This window comes from Eptesicus fuscus, chromosome 4, assembly GCF_027574615.1.
Source record: "Eptesicus fuscus isolate TK198812 chromosome 4, DD_ASM_mEF_20220401, whole genome shotgun sequence".
Lineage (NCBI taxonomy): Eukaryota > Metazoa > Chordata > Mammalia > Chiroptera > Vespertilionidae > Eptesicus > Eptesicus fuscus.
In genome coordinates this window covers 20,018,113-20,044,935 of record NC_072476.1, presented here as the reverse complement: position 1 = coordinate 20,044,935, position 26,823 = coordinate 20,018,113, and the positions used below count along the sequence as shown (strand labels likewise).

The 26,823-nt window shown below is 38.8% G+C and overlaps 1 protein-coding gene across 4 annotated transcripts in view; it reads left to right on the top strand.

Moving 5' to 3' along the window:
- ZC3H7A (zinc finger CCCH-type containing 7A) overlaps positions 1-26,024 on the top strand; it is a 35,976-nt gene extending 9,952 nt beyond the window's left edge. For 3 of the 4 annotated variants that reach the window (XM_054714736.1, XM_054714737.1, XM_054714738.1), the window contains 22 exons: positions 1,446-1,547; positions 2,557-2,596; positions 4,295-4,492; positions 5,870-6,028; positions 6,832-6,912; positions 7,005-7,043; positions 7,695-7,728; positions 8,198-8,481; positions 9,282-9,486; positions 11,608-11,672; positions 12,519-12,705; positions 13,467-13,628; positions 14,281-14,477; positions 14,749-14,849; positions 15,290-15,471; positions 15,887-15,963; positions 16,698-16,831; positions 17,243-17,348; positions 20,482-20,590; positions 22,125-22,258; positions 23,915-24,078; positions 25,110-26,024. In XM_054714736.1, coding sequence (XP_054570711.1) covers positions 1,480-1,547; positions 2,557-2,596; positions 4,295-4,492; positions 5,870-6,028; positions 6,832-6,912; positions 7,005-7,043; positions 7,695-7,728; positions 8,198-8,481; positions 9,282-9,486; positions 11,608-11,672; positions 12,519-12,705; positions 13,467-13,628; positions 14,281-14,477; positions 14,749-14,849; positions 15,290-15,471; positions 15,887-15,963; positions 16,698-16,831; positions 17,243-17,348; positions 20,482-20,590; positions 22,125-22,258; positions 23,915-24,078; positions 25,110-25,299 — 2,916 coding nt within the window. In that variant the 5' untranslated portion in view covers positions 1,446-1,479 and the 3' untranslated portion in view covers positions 25,300-26,024. The remainder of the gene's footprint in view (positions 1-1,445; positions 1,548-2,556; positions 2,597-4,294; positions 4,493-5,869; positions 6,029-6,831; positions 6,913-7,004; positions 7,044-7,694; positions 7,729-8,197; positions 8,482-9,281; positions 9,487-11,607; positions 11,673-12,518; positions 12,706-13,466; positions 13,629-14,280; positions 14,478-14,748; positions 14,850-15,289; positions 15,472-15,886; positions 15,964-16,697; positions 16,832-17,242; positions 17,349-20,481; positions 20,591-22,124; positions 22,259-23,914; positions 24,079-25,109) is intronic. The other variant, XM_054714740.1, reaches the window with a different exon arrangement.
- The last annotated feature ends 799 nt before the right edge of the window (positions 26,025-26,823 follow it).

Genomic DNA, 26,823 nt, shown 5'->3' with positions numbered 1-26,823 from the left:
CCAGATATTATATCCTTTCACATGTAAACACTTCAGTAAAGTACCAGCCTTTAAGTATGAGATTGAAGTATTTAGAGCTGACAGTATTTAAAAGACAAAAAGAATTAGTACCAGCTGTCAACCTTTGGGGCATTCCAACCTTCAGCCTCACCCCTACACTTATAAAAGGTAGATTTAAAGACAAGACCACAGTGGTAAGCAATAATGAAACTAAAACATTTCAGCCATGTATTTGAACTGTGAGTGACATTTTCCTATCTGTCACGTGGGTCCAAATACATGGTTTATGTGATAAGATGTCTTCTGAGGCTTAGATCTCAATGGTTTTTATCCTGGGGTGATGTGCTCCACCCAGTCCAACCGTCCCCTGCAGGGGACCTTTAACAGTATGCGAAGACCTTTTTGGTTGTCACAAGGGGTGGGGGAGGGAGTGCTGCTTGGCATCTCTGGCTGGAGACTGGGACGCTGCTAACTCCGTCAGCTGCGGTGCTGAGCTTGAGAAACCCTAGTTTAGGACATTGGAGATGCTCTTTTATCACAGGTCTCTTCCCTGTGGTCCTTTGATTTGCTGGGAGCTGCCTAATGAACACTGATTAGTGGGTTAGATACTACCAACAATGACACGTATTGACATTTGCCAGTTACCTGGAAGGTAAACCCTTAACTTTCCAGAAAATTCCAATGGGAGGAAATTCATTTAGATCACTAGTTAAAAAAAATACTTTTATTGATTTCAGAGAGGAAGGGAGAGTGAGAGATAGAAACATCAATGATGAGAGAACCATTTATCAATCAGCTGTCTCCTACACGTCCCACACTGGGGATCGAGCCTACAACCCCACCTTGTGCCGTGACCGGGAATTGAACCATGACCTCCTGTAGGACGATGCTCAACCACTGAGCCACACTGGCTGGGCTAGATCATTTATTTTTATCAGTTGTATCAACAAGGATTATTTCAGAAGTTTGTGTAACGAAATAAGTGTTAAGGTTTAGAGTCTGCTCCTAAGGAAGTCAGACTCCCTCGGAGGCAAGCGGATGTGAAACCTTTTTACTTCTGGAGAGCTTCCAGAAGCAAAACAAGGCCGGGACTGTTCAGGGCAGCGTCCGTGCGTGTAGGAAGGGAATAAACAAATCCCGAGGCTGAAGGAGAGGAGAGGGGAGAGGAGAGAAATGGCTTTTTCATGGAGAGTACTTGGAGGAGCCTTTCAAGGCTGCCTGGCTGTTTAACCTGAAGGAGTCTAAGGACCTTCTGCTGCGTGAGCTAGACAGTGGGCACCACACAGTAAAGCAGACGGGGTTCGTGGCTTTGAGAACTGGAGAGTCACATCAGCATAGAGGGACGCGTCCACAACGAATTAGTGACATAACCTGAAATGATGGCTGTTTTAACTGGGGTCCAGGTTGTGCTGCCTGATGCAATTTTGTGTATTCTTTCTTTCCAGATTGTTCACTTAGAAAGTGAATGTGTGGGGTAACATGTCCAGTGTGTCCGAGGAGAGAAGAAAAAGGCAGCAGAGCATTAAGGAAGGACTACAGTTTATACAGTAAGAACTTAATTCATACCTATGTCCTCATCCCCTACTTTTATATGGCTATACATTTCACAGAGATTAAGAAATCTTTAGTTATATATCACAAGTCCCGTTAATTTGGATGAGAAATTAGGTATTTTGTTCCAGCAGTAATTTTTGCTCTTTTACATTTGATTTCTTTGTGTTCTGACCTGGATCTTTTTTATTTTATTTTAATTTTTAAAAAATTTATTTCAGAGAGGAAAGGAGAGGGAGAGAGAGACAGAAAGATCAATGATGAGAGAGAATCATTGATTGGCTGCCTCCTGCATGCCCCACACTGGGGATCGAGCCTACAACCCAGGCATGTGCCCCAACTGGGAGTCGAATTGTGACCTGATTTATAGGTCGATACTCAACCACTGAGCCATGCTGGCTGGGTTGACCTGGATCTTACTGCCACTGATTGTTAGGGCCGAAATCCTTTAATTTCCCTGAGAATGTTAGACTGAGGAATTTGAACCTAATCTCATGAGAACCGTTCTGACGAATGAAAGTGAACATCTGTCAACACAGGGCTTTTGTGATCCAACATTTCTGTTGAGAAGCTCAGTCTCTGACTGACCTTTGTAAGGCATGCCAGTGAGGGGCCAGGTGTGGCTTGGGTGGATGTGTCCAGGAAGAGGTCCCTCTGTGCTTCCCAGGAAGTGACAGTCTTCTCCTTACACTCCAGTAAATTGGGTCCAATGGTATTAGTGGTTCTGTACTATTTTTAAAACGTTTTTGGCATGTGAAACATTAGGCCTTCTTTCCATAGCAGTAGATTTGAGAAGAAAATGTACTTAGTCAAGAAAAGACAAAGGAATAATTTTAGATTTCTTAAATCATGACTACAGTTATGTGTGAATAAGGAGAAGTAGATCTTTAAAACATGCTTTGAACCAGCAGCAAGCTCGTAGACCTTCATGTTTAAGATGCCTTCTGGATGAACAAGTCCTGATAAGAGCCTGATAATTAAAATTAATTTGTTTCTTCTTCTTAGGTCACCACTGTCATACCCCGGAACACAGGAACAATATGCGGTAATGACTCTGGGAAGGTCGGCTTAAAAACTCTTCAGTAGCCTGTGAACTGTAAATATGTAGCAAGGGTTGGCAAACTACGGCCTTGTTGACCAAATCTGGCCCGTTGTTTGTTTTTTAAATAAAGTTTTATTGGAACACAGCCACACTCATTTGTTCATGTATCATCTATGGCTGCTTTCACAAAATATGGTATTTGGCACAGAGACTGTATGGCCCACAAGGCCTAAAATATTAGTATCTGGGCATTTACAGAAAAGATATACTGACCCTCATATATAGGACAACATTTGTTTGTTTACATACTTGGACAGTTGTCCTATATTTTCTTTCCTCTCTTAGTATAGTATTGAATTAATATATCTTTTGAGCCCCTTGAAAATTAGTTCTAGCCTACTTCTCATTTCATCGAAAATAAGTGGGACAGAATATGTTGAGAGGGAGAGAGCAGAGAATCTTCTGCTTTTATTTAGGAGAAGAGAAGTTCTAACAGCGGTAAAGGGTGACTGAGTAATAGGAAGAGTCAGGGGTGAATCTATTAATTAGGGAGAAAGCCCAGGTCAGTCTCTGACTGACCTTTGTAAGGCATGTCAGTGACTCGAGATAGTTCTACAGGTTCTTGTCTCTACAGACTGTTAGTTCACTGTGGTTTTGTGTCTCTGAGGGATTTGGTGCTTCTAATTGTCACTTCTTTGTCTCTGCCTGTCCCTTCCTCTCCTTTATTTCAGTCACTTATTCCCTCTTCCTTTCCTCCCTCCAAACAGATGTAGAATCATGAAGTATGATGGTTGCAAATAAATGGAATAATCCATTTACTTTATAATTCAGTTTACAATCCTTACATTTAAACTGGAACTGGGGTCCAAAAGAGGTTAAGTGGCATGTCAGAAGTCGCCTCAATTGTCAAAGGTTGATCTGTCCAGTTTTCTTTACTACTTAGACCTGAATTCACAGAATGAGACAGAAGACTTGAATATTTATTTGATCTTGTGATAAGAAAGGACTTCTAAAATATTAAAGCTGTGATAGAAAACACAAAGGAATCTTAAAAACTTTTCTACATACCAAAAGGATGTGCATACTTACATAATAAGAAAAAGGTTTAACACCCCTCTCCCTCTAAGTAAGTGGCCTGAGCAAATAGGTTATAAAAGCAGAAATACAAATGGTCCACAAAAATGTGGAAAAGTTCAACCTCACTGGTAACAAAGACACACAAATAAAAAAGAAATGACTTTCACTAGACATTGGTAGAGATTTTTAGATGCAGACATACAAGTGCCTACATGCTGCTCAGTGTTGGTGGGATGCTATAAAGGAAACCACTAAAAGTATCCGTTGTTACTGCCTTTGGAAGGCAGTTTAGAAATATTGATAAGAAGCCTTAAACGTCTCATTCTGTTTGACCTAGAGTGTCCACCTGTAGGAATGTATCCCAGGCACAGAGATGGAAACGTGGACGAATATTTACAGGGTGCTTTTGTTGCATTTTTCTTAATAATTAAAAACTGAATTTTCTCTTGAAAGCAAGCAAGATGAAACCCACACTGAGATAGTGGCCTGGATTTTGTAATTTCTTACAACATACTTCTTGCTCTGTCAAATTATTTCCTCTGAAGGTGTAGGTACAAACATTAAAATTTACTTATACCCGACTTGTTCCTTAAATGGTTTCAAATGGTAACTTTCTTTTTTTAGGTATATTTACGTGCTCTTGTGAGAAATCTTTTTAATGAAGGAAATGATGTTTATCGGGAAGGTGATTGGAATGGCTCGATGAGCCAATACACGGAAGCTTTGAATATAGCTGATTATGCAAAGTCTGAAGAAATTTTAATACCTAAAGAAATCATTGAAAAACTACATATAAATCGGATTGCTTGTTATTCTAATATGGTGAGTTGTGGTTTTTAAAACAGTGTTTCAACATAGTACATTAATAAGGTAATATCTAATTTTAGGTGTGTTTTTTTTATGTGTGTTTGTTTTGTTTTTTTAATCCTCACCTGAGCATATTTTTCCATTGATTTTTAGAGAGAGGGAAAGACAGAGAGAAATATCGATGTGAGAGAAACATATCGATTGGTTGCCTCCTGCACCCGAGGTACATGCCCTTGACTGGAATCGAACCTGGGATCTTTCCATCTGCAGGCCTATGCTCTATCCACTGAGCCACATCCGCTAGGGCTAATTTTAGTGGTTTTTTTTTGTTTTTAAATATGTTTTCACTGATTTCAGAGAGGAAGGGAGAGAAACATTAATGAGAGAGAATCATTGATCGGCTGCATCCTGCATGCCCTCGACTGGGATCAAGCCCACAACCTGGGCACGTGCCCTGACTGGGAATCACACTGTGACCACTGAACCACACAGGCCGGGCTCTAATTTCAGTGTTAAGTAAAGATGTTATTAACTGCTTTTAGAGTTGCCTGAAATTTTGAAAAATCAGCTTTGGGCAAATGTTTAGGGATTTTAAAAAGTAATTTGTTTCTTAGTTACTGATCTATGGAGATTCCCATTTGAGTATGGCTTTGGGTGGAGTGTCACTTTAAAAAAACAAAAATAAAACCAGCCCAGGGAGATAAGATACTAGTGTTCAGAGATAAGTGTGTCTGTCAGGTACTTGTGTTAATTATTCACTTCTTAGTCAAGATTCAGTCCTCTTAGTAGATTTTTACCCAAAAGATAGTTAGCCTTCAAAAGAATTAACAAGCTTTCTTAAAAAGCAATATTTTGATGTGCCTATAATTTTCACTATGGACGTTTAGTAAAACTTAGCTGTGAAAATAAGAAAGGTACCCATGTTGTCACATAGTTCTTTGTTAACGAGCATTTATTGCTATTTATTTTGTTTTCTCTAATGTGTTCCTTTCTCATCGTCTAGCTGTTTGGGAGTTACATTTTCATTTGACATTTTAATGAGATCCGCCAAGGGGAAACTACGGATGGGAGGAGAATAGGACAGGAGAGTGACACCTGCAGGCATCTGTCATGTCTAGAAAGTTTTCTTTCTTGAAGATCTGGGACCTTTATGGCCAGATGTTAACCTTTGTCTGACCTGGGTAGCGGGTACATGGTTTTTATGATATTCTTTCTACTTTTATGTATTTGAAATCTCATACTGAAAATAATTTTAAGAAGGAAAATATACTGCTAACCTGGAGTTTAAAAGTAGGGGAATAGCCTGGGGTCGTAATGTGTTTGCATTTATTTACAGGAAGACATCAGTGCAAAATTGTTTGATTGCTAACTATATTTGGTCTTACACACCAGGGTTTCCTTGATAAAATTATAGAAGACTGTGATAAAGTCCTCAGTTTAAATGCCAGTAACTGCAAAGCTCTGTATCGGAAATCTAAGGCTCTAAGTAATTTGGGAAGATACAGAGAGGCTTATGACGCAGTAGCCAAGTGCTCCTTAGCGGTGCCTCAGGTATGAGATTTGTATTTTCGTTCATTTGTTTATATCATGACCATTTTATTAATTTCTTGTGGATATATGGCTTCTAAAGAGTTAAATTTTCCAACCAGCCATCAGCCTGTTTCAGTTGGGACTAAATTACTCATAAAGCAAATGTTTTGACAGAATATGTTACAAGTTACAGTTACCGTACTTTCCGGCGTATAAGACGACTTTTTAACCCAGGAAAATCTTCTCAAAAGTTGGGGGTCTTATACACCGGAAAATACGGTAGGTTAGAAAAATCTCTGACAATGTATATCAGATTGCTTAAAACCCAAATACCGTATTTTCCGGCATATAAGACCCCCGACTTTTGAGAAGATTTTCCTGGGTTAAAAAGTCGTCTTATACGCCGGAAAATACGGTATATAAATTTGTAAGTTATAAGTTATACTAGAGGCCTGGTGCATGAATTCGTGCACAGGTGGGGTCCCTCGGCCTGGCTGCGATCGAGGCGATTGGGGCATTGGGGCCATCTTGCCCAGTCCAGATCGGGACTGCAGTAGGTTGGGCAGCTGGCCTGAGTGGGGAGGGACCGCGGGAGGTTGGCTGGCTGTGGGAAATTGGCTGTGGGAGTGCACTGACCACCAGGGGGCAGCTCCTGCGTTGAGCGTCATAGCGACTGGTCAACCGGTTGTTCTGGTTGTTTGGTTGTAAAACAGTTGCAACAGTTGCTTAGGCTTTTATATATATAGATAGGCAAAAGTTTTACCTAATCTTCACAGTTAGTAAAATGTAACTCTCCATTAAATATATATTCTTACTTGTTTCAGGATGAACATGTAATAAAACTAACTCAAGAACTAGCTCAGAAATTGGGATTTAAAATAAGAAAAGCATATGTTAGAACCGAGGTAAGCCAAGTTCTCTCCATCAGGTGTTCTCATTTTGTTTTGTAACCTGGAGTCAATTCTGTTTTTAAGTTCTCGTCTTTGTTTCCTTTCAGCAGTCATTAAAATCAGTTCCTGGGGACAGGGCTACCAAGGTAAAGCTATTATTTCTATAAAAATCATAATATGAAAATGAAGAAGAAAAGATAGGCACGTTAGCAGTTTTGCTTTTAATATGTTTAGTTTGTGTCTATTTTTGAGACCTTTTTATTTCTCAGACACATTATTGGCCTGAGCTTCCTGGCCTGTGAAAAGAAAACAGGTGCCTTGAGTAGTACCTTTCACTCTTACCCAGCATCTCCTGAAGTCTGATGGAACATTTTACAGGGTATTCAGAGATGTTAGGTTTTGTTAGAAAAAGTGTTGTAGGCCAAATAAGTAATTTTGGGAGTCTTTGGGAGTCTTTGAGAGTCTTGTTAACACAGTTAACAAGTTGTTTTTTCATAGGTAAGTCTTCTTGGAGCTGTTAGGATGCTAGTGGCCACTGCGAGTTAGGAGTGAGTAGTGGCCAGGCTCGTAGCTCTGGAACTGGCTCCTGAACCTGTCAGAAATACTGGTCCACAGAACAGACAGGTGGTGCTGCTGGCCGACTAGCACTGTGTGATACCACCACTCACTACAAAGATTTACATGTTCCATTTATTTCTTGGATCTTAATTGGGAGTGTCTTACAGTGAAGTTTACAGATTGCTTTATAGTTTAGAATTCTGAAAATACTGTGATTCATTATTTGGTTTAATTTCTAGGCTTTGAACTGTTCTGTTGAAGATATCGAGCCAGGTATGTGTTTCCATGTCAACTTAATCTGAAAAGTGCCAGTTTTAGACATGATATGTGTTATAGTTGTCAAATGAGATTACTGTGTGGTTGATAGTATGAAAGCAAGAATAATTTTGAAAACCACTTTGGTGCTCCTGTCTGAGCCTGCACGTGATTGATAATGCTGATATCAGTAAGCAGTCATTGAATGCCCACTGAGGCCTTACCACTATCTTAACAGCTCTGCCCATAAGGGGCCCAGGCATTTTGAGAAAGAAGGAAATATTTTCTCAAATGAATATATCTATGCCTGGGTGAAACAAATTATTTTTAGAATCATATTTACTCTTTTATTTGAATTGCTTTTACTATTGTATCTACATATTTATTTGTTTTTATCATTGCTTTTTATATTCTCTTGTTGTTTATTAACATTGGTGTTATGTACATACACTGAAAATGAGTGAGTACATTCCTGTCTACGTTACAGATTTATTAACGCCAAGGCAAGAAGCACCTCCTATTGTTTCTGTCCCGGCATCCGGTTTCTCTCACCACGTTGGAAGTGAGCTGGCCTCAGTTTCAGTTATGTCCTTAACTTCTGTTTTGCCACTGCAAGTGGAAGAGAGCTCTCTGCCATCAACAGTTTTGGCAAATGGAGGAAAGATCCCCTTCACAATGCCGGAAGCTTATGTAGATGATGGAGATATGGTCCTTGGAGAGGAAATAGATGACCTCCTTGATTCCGCCCCTGAAACTAATGACACTGTTATGGTAACGTTCAGTGTGACTTCTTCCAAAAAATTAAGGCAGGCTTAATTAAAAAAAGAAAAGGCAATATAAGAAACTAAAAATAAAAGAAAAAAATAATGAATAAAAAGTGGCAAAATAACCTAGTAGATATTTTCAGAATTGCCTATCAGCTGAACTTTGGTTTTCTTATCTTGAAAATTACTTTTATCTTTCTTTGGTGATATAACTAGCTAATTTGGTCATTTTTTTTTTAAATATATTTTATTGATTTTTTACAGAGAGGAAGAGAGAGGGATAGAGAGTTAGAAACATCGATGATAGAGAAACATCGATCAGCTGCCTCTTTCACACCCCCCACTGGGGATGTGCCCACAACCAAGGTACATGCCCCTGACCGGAATCGAACCTGGGACCTTTCAGTCCGCAGGCCGACACTCTATCCACTGAGCCAAACCGGTTTCGGCAATTTGGTCATTTTGAAATAAAAAAGATACATACTCTCTAGTAATTAGCCAATTTTTCTTCAACTCCTATTGGAATCATATCTATGAAAAGGGTAAATTTAACATTTGAACAAAGAATAGGCATTTGATATTTAAAGCAAAATAAGTTTTATGGATGAGGACTTCTCATTCTTCAGTTTTTTTTTTTAAACAAAAAACAATAAGCTCTGTAGGTTAGATTCCTCTACTGAGTTTTGATTTTAACTTTATGTAATATATCACTCAGTGTAATGATTTGTTTTTATATATGCTAATGTTAAAAGCAACTTGGAACTGAGATCCATGGATTGTCATCAGATCTTTTATTTTTTTTTTCAGCCATCAGCTTTAGTCAGAGGACCCCTCCCGACAGCCAGTGTCACCCCTAGCATACCCTTTTCAGCGTCTCTGTTGAGCACCTTGCCCATTGGTGCGAGGTATGCCCCTCCACCTTCCTTCTCAGAGTTGTATCCACCTTTGACCTCATCCTTAGAAGATTTCTGTTCTTCTTTAAATTCATTTTCAATGAGTGAATCCAAACGAGGTAAGAATCCAGCCATTTGTGTAAACAATTGTGGTTCCTTTTCTAAAGTGACAGTTTATATTCGGCAATTATTTATTTATTTTTATTTTTTGTGTGTGTTTGGCAATTATTTAACCCTGGGTAGTTGTACTTGAATTATTTTCATTGTAGCTGAAAATATAAAAACAAAACCTTCATTTTTAAATTCACCTTGACTTAAATGTGCCATTCTGGAGATCAAGAAGCAAAGGAGAACAGGAATGTATGTGGCACTGGGATTTTAATAAGATACTTTATTAAGCGGGGTGTCTGTTGTTTCTGGGAGGTGAAATGACTTTCAACATTTTCTCCAAGAAAGGTACACCCCAAAAGGTCTTAAAGGCAGGTTATCCTTTTAAATTCTGAACTGGGCAAATACATATTTAAAACTAATTTAAGATGAATGTTCAGAATAACAACAATTAGATCTATTTCAGGCTGCACCCACTCAGCGCAGTAAACTATGCCTTAGTTTTACAGGGATTGCTGAGTTTTTGGCTGACTTCTGTTTCTGTAATCCCAGGGTTAATAAATATTTTCAACAATAGTAATATAAATCATCATATTTCTGAGGCATTGGTGTGTGGTTAAAGGGAAAAATCAAAATAATTGATTTAAAGATTGACAATGGAAGAAACTAAAATTTGTGGAAGACAAATGGCAGGGAGAAAATAATTGAGTGGTAGGTTAAGAAAAAGAAAATAATTGAACCTCACTATTTTTCTTTATGTTATAGTGAGTTCTTGCTTCATATTTTCAAAAGTAGAGGCTCTTTTCCCATTGAATATGAATTATTTTCTTAGTCTTTTTTTTTTTTTAAATATATTTTATTGGTTTTTTACAGAGAGGAAGGAAGAGGGATAGAGAGTTAGAAACATCGATGAGAGAGAAACATCGATCAGCTGCCTCCTGCACACCTCCTACTGGGGATGTGCCCGCAACCAAGGTACATGCCCTTGACCGGAATCGAACCTGGGACCCTTCAGTCCGTAGGCCGATGCTCTATCCACTGAGCCAAACCGGTTAGGGCTTAGTCTTTTTTTTATTATATATTTTTATTGATTGTTGAGAGGAAGGGAGAGGGAGAAGAGAGATAGAAACATCCTATATAATAAAGAACTAATATGCTAATTAGACCAGACGGTGGAACGACCTTCCAGAACCACCTGCTGGAACAACCAGTGGGTAGGGGGCAGGGCCAGCGAGCCTGTGCTGCCAGGCTAGCCATGGTGGTTCTGGCACCCCCCCTTCCACAGAGGCGGCGGGGGAGGCAGCGGCACAGTCCCAGTCCTGGCTCCACGCCTTCCACAGAGGCATCTGCAGGGGAGTGGGCCTAAGCCGCAGTCGGACATCCCCTGAGGGCTCCCGTACTGTGAGAGGGCACAGGCCTGGCTGAGGGACCCCCGAGTGCATGAATTTTCGTGCACTGGGCCTCTAGTCAATAATAAGAAAGAACCATTGATTGGCTGCCTCCTGCATGCCCCACACAGGGGATTGAGCCTACAATTTGGGCATGTGCCCTGATGGGAATCGAATCGTGACCTCCTGGTTCATAGGTTGATGCTCAACCACTGAGCCACGCTGGCCGAGCTCGTAGTCTTTTTTTTAATTGATTTTAGAGAGAGGAATGGAGGAAAGAGATAGCTAGATAGATAGAGAGAGAGAGAGAGAGAGAGAGAGAGAGAGAGAAACATCAATTGGTTGCCTCTCCTATGCTCCAGACTGACCTGTGATCAAATCTGCAACCTTTCAGGGTCCAGGACGTTGCTCCAACCAGCTGAGCTACAGTAGGCCAGGGCTTTTCGTTTTTTTTTGTGTTGTTTGTTTTTTTAACAGTCTCACTTGGTAGGCCCTGCCTTAGTTTCTATCTCTGAAAATAGCTTTGTATTTAAATTATTTTTATCTAAGGGTTTTTTTACATCCTTGGTTTCCGGAGGAAAGGAAAAACTCCATATCCCTCTTTGAGTGTCAATCTTGAGCAAGAAGGCTTCTAGAAATTGGGATGGAAAATAACGTGGGAAGCCATAGTCAGTTACTAAGTCCTGATGTTCTTATTACCTGATTAGAATGAAAAGGTCTGTTGAAGTTTTTTTATTATTTTAGATCTGCCCACCTCAACTTCTAGAGAGGGAACATCGCTTAACAACAGTAATTCTTCCCTTTTACTTGTAAGTGCCACTTCCTCTTTTGTAAATACATCAGTTAAATTGAAACTAGGTCTTTTACTTAAATAACAGAGCTATTTGAATGGACGAGACAGTCTCCCTAAAATTTTGTGTGTGCTGTGGGAAATAGTGTTAGAATAAGACTCTTTTAGAACATCCAGTAATAAATGCTCTGTGTTTAAGACTGGATCTGTCATAGCAAATTAACCACTATTGCAGACAGTGTAAGAGGCTTTACACAGAGTGAACAAAACAAGGAAATACAGTTGATCCTTGAACCACACGGGTTGGAACTGTGAGTTTTTTTCAATAAATACCTGTACTGTTTTTGAACTGAGGTTGGGAGTCAGTGGATGTGGAAGGCTGACTGTGTGCATTGATCTGGCCATTTTATATAAGGAGCTTGAACATCCTTAGATTTTGGTATCCTCAGGGTTCCTGGAACCAATCCCCTGAGGATGCTGCTGGACAATTGAATTCTTTGTGGAGTCAGAAGTTATATACGGATTTGTGACTGTGTGGGGGTCAGCCCCTTCATCCCCATGTTGTTCAAGGTCAACTGTATAAGATCAGGGCATGTAAGATGTGCTTGCTCTGAAGCAGAACAATTACCTATTACATTTAACAACTCATGAAGGGTCAGAAAAAGTGGGGGAGGGGTGTAGAGACCCAAAGAGAGGAAATATACAAAGAAACCTTTTTAAATAAAACCTTTTAAGGGACAGAACAATACAGACTTTAGTCTGTGAAGAATCTCTTATTTTTCAGAAGAATTTGTTTCCTGCTTTAATGATAGTGCAATCAATATTTGTTGGCTGTTTTTCGTTTTTTGTTTTTTCATTCTTGCAGATGAATGGACCAGGAAGTTTGTTTGCTTCTGAGAGTTTCCTGGGAATTTCAAGTCACCCTAGAAATGACTTTGGAAACTTTTTTGGAAGTACAATTACAAAACCACCTTCATCAGTGACCCCAAGACATCCCCTAGAAGGAACCCATGAACTGAGACAAGCTTGTCAGATCTGTTTTGTAAAATCAGGTGAGGACCAACTGAAGCAGCAGACAGTATTGAACTAGTAACCTGAGAGTTCTTAGGCATTTGTAAATACATGTAGCAAACACCAGGTGTTTGACTTTTCAGTCCCTGTTTGAATTCTTTTCTAAAGAAGCCACAGTTATTGATTTTGGGCCTTTGGAGTCTAATTTAAAGTCTCTTCTCTGATTTGGTGTAATTTTCTTTATAGAATCATATGCAATAGAATATTTACCTGATTTTGAAAGCTTATTGAAATTTTTATGAAATTATGTTCTAAATATACGCTTAAGAACTTGGTCATTTTCAAATGGAGCGAGAACAAAAAAATTTTTATAAGACCAGTATATGGTATAATGTTTATGGAAATTAAAGTACTTTATATTGGTTTATTTCTTATCTTCACCCCTAAATTAAGTGATTTAAACACAGTTTATTCTCAGTTGAAACATACTGTATTCCTCAATTCATTTTTTTCCTTAGATTTGTGTTTAATATTGTTCATTATGAGCCATCAGAATTTCTATCCTAAATAAGGATATATGTTGGGAGGACTGGTATTGAATAGAACTATGTGTTGTTTACTGAACACCTTAAAAGTAAAAAATTACTTCAGTGGCTTGTTTTCATTTTGGCGTTATGAAAATGGGATTTTTGTAGGAATTTAGTAATCAGTGAATCTGTTCACATCTGCTTATAAATGTGCCTGTAAAATGAAATGATACTTTTTGTGCATATGAGCAGTCCTTTTTACATCTTTTTTTCAGGCCCTAAGTTAATGGATTTCACTTACCTTGCTGATACAGACCATAAATGTAAGAAAGATATTTTAATTGGTAGGATAAAGAATGTTGAAGATAAATTATGGAAAAAAATACGCCCCAGACCAACAAAAACAAATTATGAAGGACCTTATTATATATGTAAAGGTATGTAGTATTATAATTACTTAGTGTGACAAATGATATGCTGCATTTATTGTAATGGTCCCAGGATTGCTGTTACTAAAAATTTTTAGTTAGAGTTAAGGGCAAGTTCCTTGGATTGAGACATTAGTCTTTTTTATATTATTTTTACCTTGGTTTTAAACTGCTTTTGTGGTGTATATTTTGTAGCTGTTTATGGAAACAGGACTTTTGAACAGGTTTTAAACAGAAACTGTCTCAAACTTTAAGTTCTGTGACTTGGTCTAAACAGAATCAGAACAGTGAACTAAGGCGTTGAAAGAAAATATATCATTCTTTAAACTGCTTTAGAAAGGACTTAGTATTTTTATGTTGTTAAGCCACTTCATCTGAACAAACTTTGAATCTTTCTAAATGATTTTTTAAATTTAGGTAGGGTACATGAGCATATCAGGGTTTTTTTTCCTGTCTGGAAAAAAAAAATTGTATTTATGGTGCTGGGTTTTTGTTTTATTAAGAGATAATACCATTTCTGGGTAGTAACATGGGTATCATTGTTTGAAACTCCCCATGAATGTTATAACAATTCAGATGATGCCCTAAACGTGTTAGTATTCATTGGTTTTGAAAAACCAGTGGTTCACATTATAAATGTCTTAATTCTCTGTCTTTCTAGATGTTGCTGCGGAGGAGGAATGTAGATATTCAGGCCACTGCACATTTGCTTATTGCCAAGAAGAGATAGATGTGTGGACGCTGGAGCGGAAAGGGGCATTCAGTAGAGAGGCTTTCTTTGGTGGCAACGGAAAGGTCCACCTTACTGTATTCAAACTTCTGCAAGAGCATCTAGGCGAATTTATATTCCTTTGTGAGGTGCTGTCTCCAAACCTTATTTTCTGTTGTAAAATTGGTGATAGTTTCTGACTTGCGAATCGGAAGTATAAAGTACTTAGCACAGGTGCTGCTAAAGCATGCACTTGGCAATGGTAGCTTCTATTATTATCCAAAAGATTATAGCGAATGTTAGTTGGTATAAGTATATAATGTATAAATGTAATAATATTGAATCTAAGAAATATTCAGGGTAAAAAGTTATAATTTGTATTATGTTTTTGTGATAATTTGTCTTCTCTGTCTGTTCCAGAAATGTTTTGATCATAAGCCTAGAATGATCAGTAAAAGAAATAAAGATAATTCTACTTCTTGTTCTCACCCGGTTACAAAGCATGAGTTTCAAGACAATAAGTATGTTCCTAGTTTCTAATTTTTATTGTGACAAAATAGATTCCTTTCTTAGCTCCAAATAAAACCAGACTAGTACCTGCTCAGGCAGTCCTCCCTCTTCTTTTGTTGTTTTGAATGATAATGACTATTTTTAAATGTCTGTTAGTAAATTTTGCTGCAAGTGTTTAAATGAATTACTAAATAATTTATTTAGTACAGAAAAGCATTATTGACTTTTAGCTGCTCATGACATGGATTTAGGTGTTCTATGATTTAACCTATAATTATCCCCCCCCCCCTCAATCCAACAATTGTACACAGTAATTTATTTTTTATAAAGATTTAAAATGTATTGCTAGTCTAAACTTGACATTATATATATATATATATAGATATATATATATATATATTTAAAAATTTATGGCAGATTATATTAAAATGTCCCTCCCTTTTCATCTTAGGTGCCTTGTCCACATTTTGCGAGAGACAACAGTAAAATATTCTAAAATACGTTCTTTTCATGGTCAGTGTCAGCTTGATTTATGTCGACATGAGGTTCGATATGGCTGTTTAAGGGAAGATGAGTGCTTTTATGCTCACAGTCTTGTAGAATTGAAAGTCTGGATATTGCAGAGTGAAACAGGTAGGTGTCTGTGTGTGTGATTGAGACATGTCTCAGGAGCAGTCTAGACTTGAAGAAACAGTCTCAGAGCCTCTTGTCTTTCACCCTGATGTGGCAACCTGATGATTTTGCTCTGAGCTTTTAAACTGTGCAGTTACTTTTCATTTTCAGAGTCTCTGTTTTTAGTATGTTCTTATGTAGTTAATTACTGGCACAAATTCATGCATGTAGTATGTTTTGTGAGAAAGATTCCTGGGAAAGCACCAAGAGCTCTATTTGTAAATATTCCATTTTGAAAAAAGTCATGTGATGTTCATTCCTCCTTGATGATAGATTATACTGGCTGGGGATAATTAGGGAACGGAGTCTGACTGTGACCTGATTGGTGGGCTGTTATTACATAGAGAACCTAAAGGAAGGCTTGTACATTTCCCAGGTATCTCACATGATGCTATTGTTCAAGAATCTAAAAGATATTGGCAAAATTTGGAAGCAAATATGCCTGGAGCACAGGTATTTTATCTTGTGTACTTTTGAATTTGGGATCTTTCTAGAATAGTCTAATGGATGTTAGTTGTTAGCAGAGGCAGTTCATACTTGCAGTCCATTACTTTCTTAATGTCTATTGAGTTGAGGAATTCTTAATGTGAAAACAAATTCTGAATTTTAAAAAGCTGGTCATCATAAAAAATTAGGCATCCTATAATATCTGTCAAGTATATAGGACACAGTTTTCTTATTCAGCCTAATTGACAGAACAATTGAGATCTTGGGCTTTGGGGATTCTACTATTATCCAAAAGAATAATTTTAAGATTTCATAATTAATATTAATTGGTATAAATATATAATGTATAGATATGTAATCATACTGAAACTAAGGAATATTAAGTTACAAAAGTTATATTTTATATTATGTAAGGGAGGTGGATTGTGTTTATAGTTTTATTTCCCATCTGGCACATCTATTCCCTCCCCCCAAAAAACTTCCAGTCATCAATTCCAAAGCCGATTTTTATAAATCAAGGTTTGACATCTTTAATCTGCTTTTTGTCATATTCTCTTACATTTGGGTGGAGAATTGGAGATTTAGTTATCACATCATATATAATGGTCAAATCATCAAACCAGACAAAAAGAGATATCCTGTATTGTATGCTATTGTGGAATAAAAAAAGCATGGTGATTCACTTTTCTCAGAAAACTGCTTTTCTGTTAAAATTAAAACTGGTCTTTTAATTGTTTAAGGTACCTGGCAATCAAATAATGCCTGGATTTCTTAATATGAAGATAAAATTTGTGTGTGCTCAGTGTCTGAGAAATGGTCAAGTCACTGAACCAGATAAAAACAGAAAATATTGTAGTGCAAAAGCAAGGCATTCGTAAGTAGCGTGTGTGTGGAAACAATACCTATTTCATAATGATCTGTTTCATAGGTGTAAAATCGTGTGAGAAAAGATTAAGACTTTGAAGAGGGGAGAGGAAAGTAGATAATTTAGGAGTAATTACAAAGCACAAGGAAAGAGATTTTTTAGGCTTTAGTAGATAAGAATCCAACAAAATTCAATAGTGTTTTTCTTATATTTTATCAGTTCATTCTTTAGGATTTGTAGGGAATGTTTATTTACAAATATCAACAGGAAAAGAAATGACAGCATTATAAGGCATTTCTTTTAGAAGGGTTGAGGAAAAAAAAAATCTCTGGTCCTTTAGGTACAAACTGCGTACCTGTCCCTTTATATTATGCCTTTTGCCAGTGTGTCTTTGTTTTTTCTGAACTCCATTTTTCTTAGGTGGACCAAAGATCGTCGTGCGATGAGAGTGATGTCTGTTGAACGTAAGAAGTGGATGAACATCCGTCCTCTCCCCACAAAGAAACAAATGCCTTTACAGTTTGATGTACATACGTAATTTTTAAGCCACTTTTTTAAATTAGGCATTTCAAATTATTAGAAAGTAGTAGCAATTTAGATCAAAATTGGCTCCCTTTAAATAATGCTCATCGTAAATAATGAAATTTAAATGGTCCTCTCTTTTTTCCTTCCCTTTAGTATTTAATTGTATGATTCTGGGACAGTTTTCAGATGGATTGGAATTTTAGGAGTTACTTGGAAAAAGTAAAGAGAGAATCAAGGAAGAGAGACTTTTGGGCATGATTTAACTTATTTTTCAGATGAATTACTTTTGGGAGGGAATGGAAGAGAATTTCATTTAAATTTGATTCCTCAGCTTTGCTATCAAACCCAAGGCTTTCTGTGTTGTTATGAATGCTGTGGATGAGCTATTTTTAAATCATGCCTGTTTCTTTCACTAAAGCAATGTATACTAACTAAAAGATGCCCTACTTGATAGGGCCTTCTCAAAATAACCCAAAAGGAAAAATGTTCAATCAAAAACTCTTAGAATGAAAATGCCAGACCAACTTAAAGTCAGGATAGTGCTTCATTCACGAGGTGGCATGTTTCACCTCTGTCTCCTCTGTTGCCTTACACGGTCTTCCGTGAGCTGGCTCTGGACTGTCCTCTTCATGGGAGTGGTGTGGAGAGAGTCTGGAGGGATGTCAGCAGTGAGTTAATGGACAGTGCCCTGGGTAAAGGAAGCCTCCTTTTCTGACTAATCAGAAAGAGTTGAGGAAGAGACATTAATTTCCCATCACCCAGAGTACCTTGCAGTTTGTAAAACTTATACTGGTTACAAGGTCAGTCTTGGAAGGAAGTGGTGTGTTTGTGTTTCATCAACAGTGGTTTCAGACTCAGATTTGGGTGATTTAATCAGTGGGGTATGTAGGAGGGGAAGAAGGCTGATTGGAACCATTGATATCTTGGGCTTTAAAAGATTGTGGAGATTATGAGTAAATTCCTTAAATACTTTGTTAAAACAGAGTTACCTGAGAACAATTCTAGTTCATGAGGCAGCTGCCTAGGACTACTGGTTATTCTGAAATCTCGGACGTGGTGTACTGCTGTACGATGTTACAGTAGCTTATTTCCTTTTCTTTTCTTCCATACTAGGTATTGCTTAGGGATCCTTTTTGTAAAAGAGGAAACAATACTCTTGTGTATATGTATGTAGGCAGCGTCCTAAGGTGGAAAGAATGGGCTTCAGAGTCTGCCACAAGGGCTCTGGTCAAGTTAGCCTCAGTCAACTCATCTGTAAAGGGAGTAATTGTATTATAGGGAAGATTACATGAGATGGTATTATGTAAAAACCCAGCAAAGTGACCAGCCTTCTCCTTTGTCTTCTCTTCTCCCTGCTGCTTATTTGAGCTTTAAAGACTGTGGTAAATGCTTCCCTAGTGATGCCTAAGTACCTACTGGGGTTTGATTGGGGAAGGAATACAATAAAGTCAGTCACAGAATGTTTTATTGACTGCCGACTTAATACAGAAGATCCTAAGAGGAGGGGTCACTGATCTTGGTCTAAGGGGAGAAAATGAGTGTTCAGGGCACTGCTTTAGATTTTTAGCAAAAACTGATGCTAAGCATCTAATATTATTTAAGCTAATATATAAGGCCAGCTCCTGTTAAAATACAAATAAATAAACTAAGATAAGCTAACAATTGTGCTAGGATTTATGTTCTATAAAGACAAGTGTATTTTTTTAATAGGTTGCTTTAAAATAAAATCCTCACCTGAGGATATGTTTTTATTGGTTTTTTGAGAGAGAGAGAGAGAGAGGAAAACATTGATGTGAGAGAGAAACATTGTCAGTTGCCTCCTGTACGAGCCCCAACAGGCTCGAACCTGCAACCTAGGTATGTGCCGGACCTGGAATCAAACACACCATCTTTTGGTGTATTGGACGACACTCCAAACAATTGAGCCACCCGGCCAGTGCAGAGAAGTTTATTCTTGATATTTAAGAATGAGCTCTTGGTGATAGAGGTTTTCTTTTTAAATATATTTTTATTGATTTCAGAGAGGAAGGGAGAGAGAGAGATACATCAGTGTTGAGAGAGAATCATTGATTGCTGCCTCCTGCACGCCCCCCACTGGGGATCGAGCCCGCAACCTGAGCATGTGCCCTTGACCGGAATCGAACCCGGGACCCTTTATTCTGCAAGCTGATGCTCTATCCACTGAGCCAAACTGGCCAGGGATCTTTTTTCTTTTTAAATTCTTATTTATTGTTTGATTTAGATAGAGAGGAAGGGGAGAGAGAGAAAGAGAGCAATGAAGGAAAAAAGGAAGGAATATTGATTTGTTTCATTTATTTATGCATTCATTGGTTGATTCTTATATGTGCTCTGACTGGGGATTGAACCCGCAACCTTGGTGTATTGGGACAACACTCTAACCAAGTGAGCTTCTGGCCAGGGCTGATGGAGGTTTTCTTAGTTCTTCATAGTCAAGGTTCCTAGGAAGTCTGCATTCTGCTGATCACTTTATTTCCCCACCAATATCATTGTATTTACTTTATAAAATATAAATGCAAATAACCAGACAAGATATTATTTGAATGCTATGTAACTGGATGGCCTGGTTAGCGTAATAATCATCTTCAGAAAATGCATACCTAGTGAATGATGGCCAAGGTTCACTGTCTGTTGGTTATTAGGAAACTAAATGTCCAAGATTTTATTTTATTTATTTTTTTTGACACTGTTTAGTACCTTTACAGTTTCTTAACTGCTTTCCAAGTGCTGGAAAGGAGGCATCCTGGGTCGTAGGTAGGGGAGAGTAGGAGCTGTCAGACTGAGGGGCCAGAGATCAGCCTTCAGAGATAAAAATGTTCCACTATGTTGAAAGCAGTTACTCTGAATAAGTGAATTTTGTAAACATTTTCTTGTAAGAAAATGTTCCACATTCCAGTTCCATATTTTCTTTCTTTTGAAAATGTTTGAAATGGAAAGCTTAATATCATCTCATGTATTTTGGGCTTACAGTCACTTTGAATAGAGTCAAATCAGTTTTATTTTAAAATTGTATTACTCAGCATTAGCATGGATAATAATGCTTATTTTGCTTAAATGTAAAAATTAGGCAGTTTTACTAAGTGTATTATGTTTTATATTCATATTTTTTAATACAGCTGTGCAATCATATTGCTTCTGGGAAAAAGTGTCAATATGTTGGAAACTGCTCTTTTGCTCATAGTCCTGAGGAACGAGAAGTGTGGACTTATATGAAGGAAAATGGGAGTAAGTTGATGTTTTAATTGTGGCCTTGATATCCATGAAATCTAGCTCGCCTGAACGTTTCTTTCCTCTCTGGAAATATGCCAGCTTGTCGTGAACACAGAAAGCAGTTTGCATCTGAGACAATTGTACCGTTTTTCCAGTGGAGCAGACTTTGACATCTGATCTGTGCTTAGGTCAGATTTGGATATAGATATCTAGGTTTGCATCCTTCGATGTGGTAGATGTATTCCTGAGTAATGGGTGGGGAAGTTCAGTCCTTCCACAGCTGCTTAAATCAGATCGTCTCCTGCTGTGAATAGTCACCCCCTGAATTAAGCAGATTAGAACCGGAGGTTTCTTAAGGAGGCCTTACTGGTAGAACAGGCCCAGATTCAAAGGCAAGGAGAGAACGTGTATCTTGGTCAAACTTCTAGTTTACTGTGGGAGTCCTTGAAAGGAGCTTCAGACAACTTTTCACTTTTGACCAGGAAATGTTTTATTCCAAGGATCATTGTTCTTTAATCTTAACCAATGGAAAGTTACTGTCTGCTTAAGATCTGCAATCTCTGGATTACAAGAACTAATTGGATTTAAGCCTGTCACCTACCATGTTTCAACCATGTCAAAATTCAGTGGCTTGTGTGGATGGAACTCCTCCGCATTGTCTTGCTTGGAGTAGGGACATAACAGCAACTGAGGATAAATTTTGGCCACACACACCCTTCTCCCCTCTGGGAACTTTGGCAATATCTGGAGACATTTTTATTGTCATGACTTTTGGGAATGTGTTCCTGACATCTAGTGGGTGGAGTCCAGAGATGTTGTTAAACATCTTACCGTGCACACAGGACAGCCCCCAACAGCAGTGTTATCCATCCCAGAAGTCAACAGTGCTGAGGCTGAGAAACCTGGTCTTAGCACTTGACAGTAATGCACCTGTTTGTACATAGGGAGCAGCTTGCAGCCACTTCCCAGGACTTGGTCACGGTTGTGTTGTAAATTGTACCCCAGCATGTCGGTCCTTTGGGACTGGGGCTTAACTGATGGACTCTCATCAGAGTCAGAATCTCGGTCCCAATAGTAGTATGTTCTCCTCTTTCTCAGTAAGCAGTGAGGAGCGTATCAGCTCCAGGCTCCCCCAGCTGAGTAAGTCGCTTGTGTGGTTATGGCAATGATAACAAGTGTTTCATGTGGGCACCATGAAGCTGTGCAGAGGCTTTTTGTTGTGTTTTGTTTTTCAGTGGTACCCTTATAATGGTTTCTGAATTTTAAACACCCCAACCAAAGTGTCTTGCAAATGCAGGGAGGAGTTCATTAATCTTGAACACTAATGTTTGTGGTCTAACAGCGCTGAATTTGATTCTTGCCCATGATAGTTCCCCGGCTGCTTGGACGTGGACCGTCTCTCCCTGTCTAATGTAATCAGTCTCCATTCAGCCTCTTGCTTTTCTTTTGAAAATGTATGCTGACTGATATAAAAAGTGTGCATGATCTTGCATTTATTTAAATGGTATGTTTAGATCTTTGTTGCTGAAAGTGATTTATTTTTCTTTAGTACAAGATATGGAGCAGTTTTATGAACTCTGGCTAAAGAGTCAAAAAAATGAAAAAAGTGATGATGTAGCCAGTCAGTCCAACAAGGAAAATGGAAAACAAATTCACATGCCGACAGATTATGCTGAAGTTACTGTAAGTACTGTTGGTTGTTTCACCTCTCCATTGCTTCTAAACCGTAGAAGGAACCTTTCTTTTTCTCCCACCTTCTCTAAAACCTGCCTCCATCACTCACTCCCTGTCCTTTTCTGGTATCTTCATCTTCTCTCTCTCCAGTGGCCTGCTGCTGTCTTAGTTTAAGTCTCTTCATTCTAAAATCCTCTCCTTGATCCTTTTTCTGACTTTGGAGCCAGAGAATTTTAAGTCTAAGTTCCTTTCTTACTAACCATCTCCGAGTGGGGCTATGATGATGGAGAGGTAAAGTATAATGAGTCTGTACACTCATCTCAGTGCTAAGCCACAGAAGGTGCTCGGGAAATGTAGGGCCCTCCGCTCCCCGCCCCCCCCCTTCCCCCGCCCCATTCCATCCTTACCCGCCTGCAGTTTGGCCTCTGCCTCCAGGGTCCTATAGAAACATTAAGCCACCTGTGGTCTTTTCCTGCTGTGGTTGTCTTAAAATTTTCAGAAAACTGAGGAGGATAAAATAATGATTATTTTGAGTCTACCATCCTAAGTGAACTGATATTAACAGTTTATTGTATTTACTTCTGTAAAATAAATACAATGTTACAGATAAAGTTGGAACCCCATTTGTCCCTCTTCCCAGAGGGCCCAGATCCGGTGTGTATTTTTCCAGGCCATGCTTACATATCTTTGACATATTTATTCCGAATCTATAGTTCTGCCTGGCGTACTTTTTAAATTGACGCAGGTGCATGCGTTATTGTGCTACTTGTTTTGTTTTTTGGCTCCTCTCCATATTGATTCAGTCTGATCCAGGTCACATCGTGGCCTGGCCTTGCCCTGCGCCTCTGCTTGTGTTACAGCCTGTGAATCTGCCCTCTCTGCCAAGGCTTAGCTCTGATTCCCTTGCCACCTTTTCTTAAGTCCTTCTTGGGTTCCCAGAGCAGGGCCACCCACACTTGCTGGGGCATGAGATCTACCTGTGGTGTTTAATAAGATAGGTTCTCATCTGTATCCCAGACATATCGAGTCAAAATCTCATGGGAAGTGTCCAGAGTCTATTCTTATCCAGTGTTGCAATGATTCTTACACAGGGCATTTGGGAAATGCTACTCAGACACTTAAAGCTTGCACTCCCCCCGCACACCCCCAGCCAAGGGCCTTCTCTGTAGGTGTGTGCCCCAGGGGCAGTGTCTTCCCAGCAGGCACAAATCCTGGCCCATAGTAAGGGCTTCTGTTCATGTACACTGAACGCAGTTGCTGCTCGTCCCTCTGCAGCTGGCGAGCCTTGAGCTTTTGCACTTTTCCTGCTTTTCCTCGTGGTGTTACTCCTTCCCAGAATCCTTGTTTGAACCTGGCCCCTTGTCCTCCCAACAGACATCCTTGTTTGCACACTACCTCCTGTCATCTCCTTGCTGGAGACTTCTGGACACCTGGCTGAAGCCATTGCCCCCGAGCCCTGCTGCCTGTGTTAGGGCACGCTTCACAGTGTGGGCGTCCTTTCCTTGGTCCCGTTTCTTACTTTGCGTTTTATGTTCTTGCCTGGCTCTCCCACTAGATGGGCTCCCCATCCGTTTGGGTGGTTTCTAGTCTTCCTGGTGCCTGGACCGTGTTGAGGGACACACAGACAACACCTGCTGATGGGATGCATGTCTTTGTGCTCTTTAGGTGGACTTCCACTGCTGGATGTGTGGGAAGAACTGCAACAGTGAGAAGCAGTGGCAAGGCCACATCTCCTCGGAGAAGCACAAAGAGAAGGTTTTCCACACCGAAGACGACCAGTACTGCTGGCAGCATCGCTTTCCAACAGGATATTTTAGTATTTGTGATAGGTAGGTTTCTTACATTTCCCACATGAAAACTGGTCTCGCATAATTTTGATGGTCATTATGTCAGTAGACAGAATATCTGGGTGATAAGTCCTCTAATAGGCTTAGGTTTGGACCCAAAGCTTTATAGTTGCTCTTTGAACATTTCTTCACTCTTCTGTGGTTACCGGAAAAGGTTACGAGTCTGCTATCAGTTTGAAATGTCTTAAGATTAGTGTGTTCATTTGAGTTTGCCCAATTTTTTTTTTTTTTTACAGTTGCTGTTAAAAGCACTTTTTTTCTTTAATGTTGAGAGTATTATAGGTGTCCCCCTTATTTTATTCCCATTATTCCCCAGACCATTTTTGAGTTCCTAGCCATGATTGTCTAACCCTTCACCACAGCTTTTCTTGTAGATGTTCATCAATTTTGAAACTACCTTTAAATATTTCAAGTGTAAATCTGAAACTTACTGGGGTCAAAGGAGAATGTATCACGCCTGTGTTTATGCAGAAAATTTTTTAATGGCAAATGAGATACTTTTGAATTGCTTCTCTTTTTTTTAAAACGTTGTTGATATTTAATTTCCAAGTTTAGATCCATGTGATACTTAAAATTATCTAAGGCAGTTTTTACTTAATGTCACTTCTAATTTCTCTATCCTGCATCAGGAAGGATTGTAGTCCCCCCTACTCAGTGTTTAAACTGTTTTTAAACAGTGTTTTTCCTCTTTTTTTTTTTTTTAAATGAGTTCTTTGTTTTAACTAGATTACAAAAATCAGGAAAAGTTCATTTAATCAATTTATCTAAAAATACATTTGTTTAAGAAAATGTTTGAATTGTAGCAATAAAATAATATTTTTCATTAAATACATTTAAATAGTTTAAAGTATTAATTTCTCTATTGTGGATGTCAAGGCTGTAAAATATCCATTTTTTTGGATTTAAGATTTTGAACTAAAAGTTTTATGCAAATCGTAAAGCTAGGAAAGTGTACATTTTAAGATTTTCATAAACAACTCGTGGACACTTACAAAGCTGATTTGTCCTGACAGGTATATGAATGGTACCTGCACAGAAGGGAGCAGCTGTAAATTTGCACATGGAAATGCTGAACTTCACGAATGGGAAGAAAGAAGAGATGCCCTAAAGATGAAGCTCAACAAAGCAAGGAAAGATCACTTAATTGCCCCAAATGATAATGACTTTGGAAAATATAGTTTTTTGTTTAAAGATTTAAACTAATATGCTGGCTTTTATGTACGTTACCTAATCAGAGCATTGACCAGAAAAATTGAAAGTGTTCTAAGGAACGTAGCAGAGGAGCTGCAGATTTTCTGCTTGTATTGGCGTCTATCCTCCCTCCTGAGCAGCAACCACAGTAGGTAGGAAAAGGGCTGTTTAACAGGTTTGGCCATGCTCTCACAGCACCATTGGCATCAAATGGCGAAGCGACTGCTTCCCGGTTGCCATCTGTTGAACAGATTTTTGGATGAAGTGTGTTGGGGAAGAGGATAAGGTTATGTCTAGGACAATTCCTTGAGATGGTCCTTCAGATAAGAACCATGATGGTGAGAGATTAAATACTTGTACTAGAATCAGAACACATGATGGATGAAATTCTTTACACATTTTAAGCAGAATGAATTTCTTTAATAAAGTTTGCTACTTATCTGTATGTAGGTTGCTAAAAAGGATTTTCTTAACTCAGATTTTAAGCCAAATAACCATTTAACACTAGTATACGTTAAATGGGGTATTTTTCTCTATTTGAATGTTTCACTATATAAGGGAACCGAGGATAAAAATGTGCATTGAGAATATTTTGAAAAATAATCAGCTGACTTAAATTTTATTTCTTGGTCTTTTGCTGTTTAAATGATGATTTTGAAAGATTAAACATGTACTGTTGGTATTGTGTAGTGTATGGACCAATATTGCCTGTAATAAAGATTTTATATGTAGATGTCTTTCAGTTTTTGGTGTGATACTTTCCCCACAAAGAATTGTTGTGAGAAAAGTGTCAAGCATAATACCCTCGATAGATGTTTGTTAAAAGATCACCGAAGACATGGACTGACAGAGACAAAGAAAGGGCTAAGCTGTCCTCTCTCAGACTAACCTGTTTCAGAAGCTGGAACTCAGCCAGCTAGGGAGAAAAGTCATCATCCGGGTGTGGGTGGCAGCTACTCATGAGGACATTGCCAGTGCAGAGTCCTTGTTGGGATGGGGGATTAGGGAGAATGGCTGACAAACTTTGAAGACAGGGATCTGCCAGGCTGTGATGTACCAACCCTTCAAACCCTCAGGCAAAGTCACTGCTTCACCATGACCTTGAATGAGTGGGGTTTGGGGGAAACAGATGTTTCTGCTTGTAGAGTCCAGCCAGGGTGGAGGGCAGGGCACAGCTGCAAGTAGTGAGATGAGAGAAGCAGAGTTTAGCAGAATTGGCACTGCAGTGACAAGCAAGCCCCGTTGACTCCTTGAAGGTTGTAGAAATGACTGGTTTTTCCTTTGTGTGTGGGAAGGCAGTGGGACCAGTTTTATTTGGCAGGTGCATTAGGAATGCATCTTATTTGTTAGGAGGGACACTGTCTGTAGACTACGCTGGCAATGTTACTGCTCTGCTAGGTCTTCCAGGTTTGACGGTCTTCATTACATTTTTCTCTCTGTACTTTCTCCCAGTCTACTTTTGTCCTCTTTTTTCCAGGAAGAATAGTAAATGTTAAAAAGTTTTCCCTGGTGCTTTGTCTCAGTTTACAGATTAAA